This window comes from Rhamphochromis longiceps, linkage group LG8, assembly GCF_057381845.1.
Source record: "Rhamphochromis longiceps isolate RC_006_pf linkage group LG8, R_longiceps_female_GT1.1, whole genome shotgun sequence".
Classification (NCBI taxonomy): Eukaryota; Metazoa; Chordata; class Actinopteri; order Cichliformes; family Cichlidae; genus Rhamphochromis; species Rhamphochromis longiceps.
Genome location: NC_140564.1, coordinates 23,497,170 through 23,507,972, shown reverse-complemented (window position 1 = coordinate 23,507,972; position 10,803 = coordinate 23,497,170). Strand labels below are relative to the sequence as shown.

Genomic DNA, 10,803 nt, shown 5'->3' with positions numbered 1-10,803 from the left:
CACCTCGTGGGCATTTAAAACTTCCAGTTGATGCGCTCTGATGTGGCTCATTTCAACACAAACACATAAATCCAGACTTTTTTTTTATTATCATTATTCTAAATATACATATATACATATTACACATTTCTTGCATTGGCCAATACTATCCAGCGCCGCAAGGGATATCACACACTACCCCCCCCCCCCCATCCTAATCTGTTAATTAACTTCACCAAGCCCAAGGAAGAGCAATAGTTGTAAGCAATAATGTAGATCATTAAATTTTCAGTTTTTTGTTTTTTTTTTTAGATTTGCGCTCGCCTCTCTCATTCACCAACTCTTTAGCAGCATTAGAAATGCCAGAAAGCTCATTTTTCAAGCAGTAATACGGGTGTAATTAGGGAGAGATAATTGGTAACTTCCCATCAGATTATGAACACATACAGTACTGTACAAGAAGCCTTTAAAAAGACTTTAACCAAGGAGGTGGTGGTGGTGGTGGGGGAGAAGAGCCACATTTGATGTGTAATTTGATTTGCATTCATTTAACACTTGTCTTGTCATTTTTGCCATTATGCTGCATCTTCATCAGACACGCTCTCCTCATTACCTCCATGACCTTGATGTTTTCTGTTGACCTGCAGATCACTCACCATCTTCCTCCCCGTGCAGTCCTTGACATTTGCTTGCATCTCCTTAATGATAATTTGTGGCAAAACGTGCGCAAATAAAAATGCACATTTCCTTTTAGGTGCAGTCGTAAAACCGCAAAGAGTCCAGATTTGATGCTTTCGGGACTCGCGTCACGATGGAGGCGCTGACCAAAACCTGCCTGTGTCTGGTTATAATGAATGCCACCCTGGGCCCCAGCAGGTCCTCCACTGCTGCATGGGTCCAGGGATAATTTGAATTGGAGCATGTGCCATTGCAATCTGCCCATCCCTCCCCCACCACCACCACACACACACACACACACACAGACACACACCCCGCCACCTCCTCCTCAATCCCTGCCAACTGCCGCACTGGTGTTCACAAACACTGCTGCCCATCTGCGGGGCAAAACACTGGCCAGGGCCCCAGTTACTCTTTTGCCTGCAATTAAAATGATGCTCAATTAAAAAAAAAAAAAAAGTAGGAAAATGTCACAAAATTAAGACATTCTTCTCCCTGCTTCAAAGCTCACAGTGTGTTTAACTCAAACCTGTAAATCTTGTAGACTGGTAAGCAGAAATGGAGCAGCAAACACACAGCACAGAATCGTAAAAATGTAAATCAGATGTACAGTTTTCCATGTCTGCTTTCTTGCCTTTTGCTTTCATAAAGCAAGGCAAAAGTTAACCAGCAAAAAGTGGGGGGAAAAAGTATGTTTGGTAGTTTCCTTATTGTGGCAGGCATTCTCATTACTTAATCATGGCTCCCTCTTTTTGTGTTTGTGTTTTGCCATCTGTCATCTTGAGAAGCAAATGAACCAGCTGCCATGGAGTGTGATCTTGCCCAATCAGAAATGTGGTCCTTTTCAAAGCGCATCTGTGTGAAACCTTTAAAAAAAAATGCTGATTGAAAAAAAAAGTGTCTCAAAGTTGTTAATAACATTTTGGCTGGAGAATATTTTCACCTAGATGGCCCCAATTAGCATAAATGCATAAACGATGCCTCATTATGAAAGCGGGGCTGCGTGTGCGGGGAGTGTAAATACTGGATTCCTTCTGATGTGCTCAAAGAAAATAAAACGACAATATGATGTAACAGGTTGTGCGAGGGGAACCGAAAAAAGAAAAAAAATCTCAATCACACTTCTTTGTAGAACAGATAAGTGTTGAATTATTTTCCACAAAAAACTCGAGACACTGCCCGACACTTCTGCTGGCCCTCAGTGAATAGGACAGGAGGAGGGAGGCAGGGAGGGGGTGGTGGTGGTTGGAAAGGGCCTCCCTCTGATCCCCTTCTCCAACCCCCAGCGACAGCACAGCTGGGTACGAAGGATCAGCCTAATTTTCAGGTCCCTCTAATGACTCCAGCGAAGAGCGACCGCTAATCCCTTAAACTGAGAAAAATGATCTCCTGCAGCCCTGCAGTGCAGCTCCAGACCACAAGAGTCCAGTTAGGACCCAATAAGCATGATGAGGGGTAGGGTGGAGCAGCAGCTGAGCAGAGCCAGGACACCAGGCCCGTAATGGAGGGTGCTGAGCCATCCAAAAGTGATTAGCATGAGAGTGTGTGCCTCTGGCTGATTAAATAATGAGGAAATTCACAAACTCTGTGGGTTATAACATTGTTTTCATATCCTCTTTCTTTTTTGTATCTCCTAAAATAAACATCACCTCTGGGTTAAACAGCTCTTAGATGTCAAAATTCTCCAGGAGTCTCATGGTGGGATCAGTTGATTTATTTCAATAGTACCAAAAAAAACATGTTTCACTTTTATCTCATTATCTATTAAGATTGTCAGTACCCAATCCCTGATTGCTGCAGCACGGCAGCTAAATATTAAAGGAATACTCTGAAGTGGAAATGTGGTATTGTTTCTATTTTACAGCTCCCCCCCCAAAACAGATTACGCTGACAACTTTGTACCTTACAGCTTTGCGCTTATAGTTTTCACTGCTAATTACACCACTTCAGTGTCACTATCGTCTCTTCAGAGTGCACAAGCTCCAGTTAAATAAGCGTAATTAGCGATTTACAGGCAAAGCAGTTATTGTTTGAAAAGTAATAAATATTACGATAATTAGTAAAACTGAGAAGTGGCTTCTGTGGCAGGAATGGCTTGAGAAGTTTCTGTAAATATATCTTTATTTTTTTGGCTGTGATTCAGGGTCTATGAAGAAGTCACCAGAACCCGGAGAAACCTTTCAAACCACTCTTTCGGGATAATGCACTTCTCTGCTACTGATCAGCTTATTATTAGCTTTTATCAAGTTTCCTATAAATCACTAAAATACAAAACCCCCAGCTACGAGGAGGAGCTATTGGGACATAGTGTTTGCTCTGTAGTGGGGAAAAAATATGGATCAATGTTAGTGAAGTTTGGCAGATTATGTTGATTTGTTTCTTGAGATGTGCTTACACATTTGACACTTTCCCACAGCCTTCTCAGGCTTGCAGGTATTCAGTTTTTTACATCCAATAGACAGATTTTAGCGGAATAAGCCTTTAAACATACACATATTTTTCCAGTATTTGACTTATATTAAAACATCAGAGCTGCTATTTTTCCTTTTTTTAACAGTTTGATAAAATAGTCAAGCTGAGGTAATTAGTCCCATGCAGTCTGTCACTGTGAATAGAAAATAAGTATATGTAAAATCCCGAAACATACAAATACAAGTATTTCTGTGGAAAAGACACGTGCGCAGCATTTTCGGGTGCATCAGTGATAATCTGGCTTCTCCGGGAAGGTGCATCCGACCCGCCTGATGATGACATTGGCCGCGTAGTGTCCGGCCCGGATGCACTCCTCCAACGCGTGCTCTTGGACCAACGCCGAGAGGAATCCTGGGTAGACAGAAGAGCAGAGGTCAACCTGTAGCCATCAATCACTTCCGAGAATAGTTTGGGGGAGCAGTTAGGGTTAAAATGAGCAAAGTACTAATTGCTTCTAGAAAAAGGGACTGCTTCTTCCTCAACAGGACATAAATGTTGGCTGTTTTATATGGTGCTATGATCAGAGTGGGGAAAAAAACAGCAGGGTAAAAGTCACACTCATATAATCTGGAGATTTTACTACATTGCATAGTTGGCCAGTACCAAAGGTTAATTGGATTGTACACAGATATGAAGATATGCACTTAATAATGCCATACCTCCAACAAAGGCATCTCCGGCTCCGTTAGTGTCCACAATATCATTCTGGTCTATGTCCAAAACAGGGAACATAGTCACCCTATCACCTACAGAGGGGACACAAGAAGACTCGGTAATTAAAGTTCAACTTCAGCGTTATTCTCTCTCTTTGTGTCTCAAGTTGTAGGCTATTATTTCTCGCACTTCGTGGGGTCATTGCACACTGTAGGGCTTTCTTAAAATAAAAAATAATTGGCTATTTTATTTTAGCACTTCTGCACGGGGGTTTTTCCTCTAATTATTAAGTACACAGCTAAAGATTATGTGCAGTTAATCGTTTTTGCTTTCGCAGGACTAGTAAATCTTCACTCTGAATCATCGTTGTCAACAAAGGTGAATATCGCAAGGTGAATATTTGCTAACACTTTTTAAAATCCATGAACTACCCAAGGAGTAAATCTGAAAACAGGAACGGCAAACAGGAGACGTGAATAATAAATGTGGCTTCTGGTCGAGCCTGGATGAACACGTTGCCGTTCGTTTTGGATGATTAGAGTAACTTCGGTTGATCTGTGACCAAATATCTAAAAAGCCAAACAACAAGCCAAGACGGAAACAGCGCTCAGTGCTGTTGGGTTCAGGTTACATTATTTACAACCACTGGTAGATTTTGTCTGCAGTGAGTGACTCATTCAGCCTCGGATAAACACTTTCAAAAACACAGACAGCAGGTGAGCGTAATACAACATACCGAAGAAATAAATAACGGAGACGTCACAGTCTATGTGAGCGTTGGAACAAAACTGTTTTTTAAACCTTGTTGTTCTCCACTGTGGGACCAGGAAGAAACTAAAGCTCTTTGCAATGGATGCCAGTCCTCATCAAACCAGCCAATCGCTGTAACTGTTTAGTGGACGGGGAAGCTGGGCTCAGCTGTGACTCACCAATTGCCCTTTTAGACCATTTAACAATTTAAGTGAGTTTCCAACCCATGACACCAAAGACAAAGATTAAAAAAAGACTCAGTAAAGGCAAGATAAGATCAAATCAGTGATAGAGTTTCATCAAACAGGACGCTGGTGCCAATTTTTATGCACACGGCTTCACAGGTTTCCTCAAAGTTCGGTTTTGAATCAATAATTGTTCCAAGATAAGACTGAACACATTACCCCGTCTGACCCTTAATGGACTTGACCTCGTGTGCATGAGTGCGTTTTCTGAAATCAACGATCACGTCTTTTGTCTTGGATGAGTTTAATTGAGGAGAGGAGACTCATCACACCATTTAACAAAATCATCAAGGACCGGGCCGGGACCCGTCTCATTATTCTGGAGAAACTAACAATAACAGAGTCATTTACACGCGTTGTAATGGTTCAGTTTTCATACCTGCTGTGATACATATTTGTGTACAGGAAAATAATAACTGTCCTCAGTCTGCGTGCTCTGTTCTTTGCTGTCTGCTGTCACCTGTTGCTACCTGCTGCTACAAGTCTCTCTTCCTGTACCTGCAAGTGTGCCTTATTGAGGCTTTATTGTGCCAGAGTGATTTCAATATTTTATGTAATGTGATTTTAATGTCTCTGCTGCTGCTCAGCATGTTTTAATTAGTGACAAATAACACAGCACAGTGTTGTCTTTAGGGTTGTGCAGTGTGATAACATATATCTGGTGATGAAATCAAAACCTCTGTTGTTTATTTTTTGACCTTGCAGCAGTATTTTCCGTCATTTTAATGCAATTTTGCAATCTTACAACACGCGGATGCAGGTGAGAACATGAATACCAGCATGAAAGGAGTTGCTAACGCTGTAGCGCGGATGTCATTTGCTCTTGCATGACCCAGTAAGCTGTCCTGTGTAAATTATGCCGCACACCGTCCTCCACAAGGGGCTCAAACAGCACAAATCTCTCCCGTTGCTTATGCAAGAACCATGTGATGCAGTATGGCGAGAGTTTACGGACTGTCAGGTGCTCAAAATAAATCCCAGAGTTAAACTGTTTAAACTTGAAAATACAATGTTTGGGTTTTGTATTTTACATAGCAATATTTTATGTAATCATTTGCTTATATACAGTAAAGTAACAACCTTAGAATGTGGACATCATATAAACTTTAATAAACAGAATTTACTGTGTGATATATATCATTATCCGCATATGAGATTCTGGTCATATCCCAGAGGGAATACTTAATCCGCATGAAACGCTTACCTCCTGGATATTATGGCTAAAATAATTCTCAATTACAATTTACTTATTGTGTTTTGTCTCCATTCTGGCAAATGACAACTGTAAAAAAAGTTTCTAACTCTAACTATGCAAAAGCACAAACACCAGGTGTTATATTAATTACCATGTTATCACAGGGGTAATCCATTTTATTGCTTGCAGGTCTCATATATTGTGCTTCTTTGCCTTGTGCTTTAAATTGAAAAGGAACTATAATAGTATCTTGTAAAATGCTCTTCATTATGTCATTTTACGACTGCTTTACATGCTCAGAAATAATTAATAATCACAAAAACACTTTCATACCACAGCTTAGCTTTGCATTGGGTGCTAATAGCCAAGTAATAAAAAGTTAGCAAAATTCAGTGCAGGTACACGGTTGCATGCAGCAAATCATATTCATAAGCTACAATCAGTAAACATTTGGCTTTAAGTATTATATATATAAGAAAACTATGAGAACTGTTCTATTAGGTTCATTAGCAAATTAAATAATTAAGTATTATCTTAGCGTGGATGACAAGGTAAATATGATGTTAGATTAATGGACAAATTTGCAACATCCCTCATCCAAGAGCAGCAGATCCTCCAACGCTCTAATAAATTAAAAACAATCATAGAGCAGTTGTGGCTGTGACTCATTTTAGTTCAGAACAGAATCCATTAAATGAGGCTCTCTTTATTATCTTCAGTGAATTATATTGCTTCAATTATCAGTAGCATATGCACTTCAAAGAGACTTCCAGTTTAAAGGAGAGGAAGAAAGAAAAAAAAGAAACAAAATTCTACCAGATGACAAAGTCTCGAGGTGTAGAGTGACATTAAATCAGCAACTTATGTCAGAACAATCTAAACCACACACACAATCTTCAAACAATCCAAGGGCTCTGGTGCCGACGTGAACCTTCAAAAAGGTGCAGGAGACAAAAGACTGACATGTGGATAAAAGGAACAAGAGGAGTCTGACAGACCTCTTATTGAGAAAAAGAGGTTGGGAGTTTAAAGAGAACACGAGGAAAAAAAACTACAAAAAAAAACTTGTTTAATGAGGCTCCCTGCTAATCCAACAAGAGCTTATGGAATATCTGCACTGCAGATGAGACTTTGCACATTATAATATTTTTGAATACCTTTCTTTTCTCATCCTAAAGGGCAAAAGATACACAACCTGGAGCTGAGCACATGCTCAACACCCGATGTAAAGAAATTACTGCACTACGCTAGCTGAAAGACACACGTGGTCAGGTTGTGCTTGAAAAAGACATCTTTCAAGAGCAGCTTGGGAGCGTGTCACAGGTCAGGAGCTGAAGACGTATCAGATTAAGAGTTATTGTGTTTTCCTAACAACACAATCTCTTTGTAAAAGGAACCAGCCGATTGTCACTTTGATAACAAATTAAAATAATACAACAATCCTTTCAGGATCAGCTAATTACTAGCGTAACGACTTTGCTTAATTAAAGCCACAGATGAAGCTCGAGCATCCTCCTCCCTGTTCAAATGATTAACTGCACATAAATGTGCTAATAATAAATTACAGTTTGTCATCTACTCTACGCTTAAGAATCTGAAGTCGTTAGATGTGGTCGCCTTTAAGGGATGCACTTTGCGGATATAAATTCGGGCGCGTTAAAATGTGAAGCCGCTGCACTTGTTCTGCATGAAACTGGTGTTCATTAGACGACAAAAAATGCCTCTTAACAGGGAATATGTGGGTGTAAATATGTCTACGGGAGTTAAATATTGAAGCAGCAGAAGGAGGAGTCAGGTCTCATTAGGAAAACAGATCAAAAACGAGGTAACGTCTCAGAAGAAGTGGCGCTCATCTCTGTGATAACACCACCCAAAGGTGACAGAATTCATTAAAAAGGGCTCGGATCTATTAGACCTACTGCTGTTAGATGGGTCTTTTTTTTTATTCCGTGTCTTACTGGCTCCTTGTTTGTCTCAATATCAATTTTATCCATCATGTAACGGGGCGATCGTGGCTCAAGAGTTAGGAGTTTGCCTTGTAATCGGAAGGTTGCCGGTTCGAGCCCCGGCTCCGACAGTCTTGGTCGTTGTGTCCTTGGGCAAGACACTTCACCCGTTGCCTCTAACCTGTCACATTTCCTGAATGTTCCTTTTAAATTGGCGCACTTCTTTCTGTAAACCAAACAGAAAGAAGTGAAACAGAAACCTCTGGTGGTCAGAGGGCCCGGTGGCGCCAGTGTCCGGCAGCCTCGCCTCTGTCAGTGCGCCCCAGGGTGGCTGTGGCTACAATGTAGCTTGCCATCACCAGTGTGTGAATGTGTGTGTCAATGGGTGGATGACTGGATATGTAAAGCGCTTTGGGGTCCTTAGGGACTATTAAAAGCGCTATATAAATACAGGCCATTTAGTTAAATACATATCTGCATAAAAATAAGTAAATATCTGTAGGCAGGGTTTCCATTTGTCTTTAGTATTTGGTTGCACGCAGGTGAGCAGATGATTCACTGAAATGCAGTTGTAAAGATTTGGTTTTTCATTAGATCTTTCGTAAACGCTGATTGGCAGGTGGAACAGGAAATTTGGACCGCTTTGGACTAGATATCCGCTGGCTACAGGAAGCCCTGAAAAATTCCCCCCAGTCATGCCACAAAATCATAATCAATATCAATCAAGAGTCATCAGCCCTGAATGTAAATAACACCCTCATTTGACCAAAATCCAATTTTCCAAACATCTGCGGTTTGCAAGATGAAACAGTCAAATGCAGCCTCAGAAGGCTGTCAACTAACATCCTTGCAAAGTCGGGATTATGCGTTCTGAGTCCGCAAGTCTGCTCAGGTCCCAATGACATAAACTTCGTCATCAGGCTGCAAGAGTGAAGGTCAGCGCAGATGTCCACATGCCTGTCTGTTATTTGTGACCGTGCAGCCTCGTCTGCCGCAGATTTACATTACAATCCATCAACTATGCATCTGCTCCAGGCAGTGGACTTCAAAGAAGTCGAACAGGAATAACTGCTCGGCTATTCATGCCCATGTTTGTAATATAATTGAGGGCAAATGCTGGAAGGTGGGTGTTCCTGATACTTGGCTGATCACGCTTTACTGGAGCGAGCTAGCCAAGCTAGTTGCCTCTCAGTAACTTTGTCCATATACAGCAGGCTGATTAATCACTGCAATGATCACATTCTCCTACATTTTTAACTGCCATGTCTGGATTTGTGCTTAAAGCAATTTCATCCACTAACATTAGAGGAGTTGAATAAATGTTATTTGTTTGGCTGATGCCTGCTCTGGTAAAGCAATAGAACCATCATTCAGTGACATCACCCTCCGTCCTGGGTCTTGACTCTGGGTTTTAAGCATTCTGTTTAATTCTTAGTTCTCTTATTACTTTGATTTATCTTATATTTTGCTATTTAGTCTTAAGTTTTTAGCTTAGTTCCAGCTTGTATTTCATTAGTTTCATCCTCAGTGTCTCCCTTCATCTCTTTGTCCTGTGTTAAGTTCACTTGTGTTCAGTCCCTCTACTCATTTCACATTTTACTTTTGTTTACTTTAATTCCTTTCAACTAACTGTTTCGTTTCTGAAACACATCCATGTAAATCTTGTAAAAAAAAAAAAAAAAAGATATAAAAAACATTTGTGTTACTATCCATATATTGTTTTTCTGTCATCTTTTTCATCTCACGCTCTCTCTCTGTGGTTCCTCCCTGATGCTGATTGGCTGCAGAGGCTCACCTGGAGGTGGAGGAGGAGGAGCATGGCTTCTCTCTTACATCAGCACCAGTCTGTCTCCTCAGTTACTTTTAGCAGTTTTGTTTATTATCAGGCATAAGCTGAAAGTTTGCAGTTATAAACAGTCTAGTTTTAATTAGTTAAGTTCTATTATCAGTAATATTAGGTTAGAAGCGAATATGTTTAGTTTAAGGCCCTCTTCCTATTTGTTTCAAGAAATATCAAGTCTTATTTATGTTAGTAAGTAATTATTATGAAAAGCTCTACAACCAACAGCAAAGTGGTAGCATGTAATATTCCACTTACTGGAACATATTTGGGGGTTTGTCCGGGCTTAATTTTTACCCAAACCTCAAAAACAATAATCTCTGATCGTTCTAGGGATTGCTCAACAAAATAGTGTAACTTTCTGTTCTATCTTTTAGTCTTTTTAAATCTGATGCATTTGTAATGATAAAAAGTAATGATCATAAAACATTGTGACTGCTCAGCTCAGTGTTGGCAGCACAGTGCTTTCAATGCCATTTCCAGATCCAAGAAAGCACATAAGACATCCTACATTTAAAGCCTTTATTCATGGGCAAAGTTTTTATACTCCTGCTAGGCCAGAGTTCATATAACCTCAGCGATGCAAATTATCGAATCTGACTGACATATTACCTCGAGTTACACTCCAAGAATTCTCCAGCCGTCTGCAGCAAAGATCTCACTGGCAAAAATCAGCCATGAAAATCACAATAAATAATTAAAAAAAGAAAAGATCCTGCCAAAATACTCTGTTGTTTCTGGCTTGTCGAACATCTGAACTCATTTCACAGTAATGAGGTCGGCAACATTATTTCCAATCAGCATAACTCAGCTATACTTATTTTTAAACACTACCATATTCCCGTTCCTAGAATTGAGTCTGACAAAAATGAGTGAAGCAGCAGATTGGCGGTGAATACGTGGGAGTTGTAGTATGGCTGTGCTTTGACAGGTAACCTGCACCAGAGAGGAGAAAAAAATGAGGAAAAAACCCCTCAAAGGAATTCAAATACTTCCTTCCAAGAAGCTATAATTGTGTGCTTTTGTTAATTCACTCTTCATAAT

At 40.3% G+C, this 10,803-nt stretch overlaps 1 protein-coding gene across 4 annotated transcripts in view; it reads right to left on the bottom strand.

Annotated features, from left to right (window-relative positions):
- Window positions 1–2,355: 2,355 nt before the first annotated feature.
- Window positions 2,356–10,803, bottom strand: part of adkb (adenosine kinase b) — a 134,827-nt gene continuing 126,379 nt past the window's right edge. For all 4 annotated transcript variants that reach the window (XM_085416568.1, XM_085416565.1, XM_085416566.1 and 1 more), the window contains 2 exons: window positions 3,789–3,875; window positions 2,356–3,480 (listed from right to left, as the gene is read on the bottom strand). In XM_085416568.1, coding sequence (XP_085272694.1) covers window positions 3,356–3,480; window positions 3,789–3,875 — 212 coding nt within the window. In that variant the 3' untranslated portion in view covers window positions 2,356–3,355. The remainder of the gene's footprint in view (window positions 3,481–3,788; window positions 3,876–10,803) is intronic.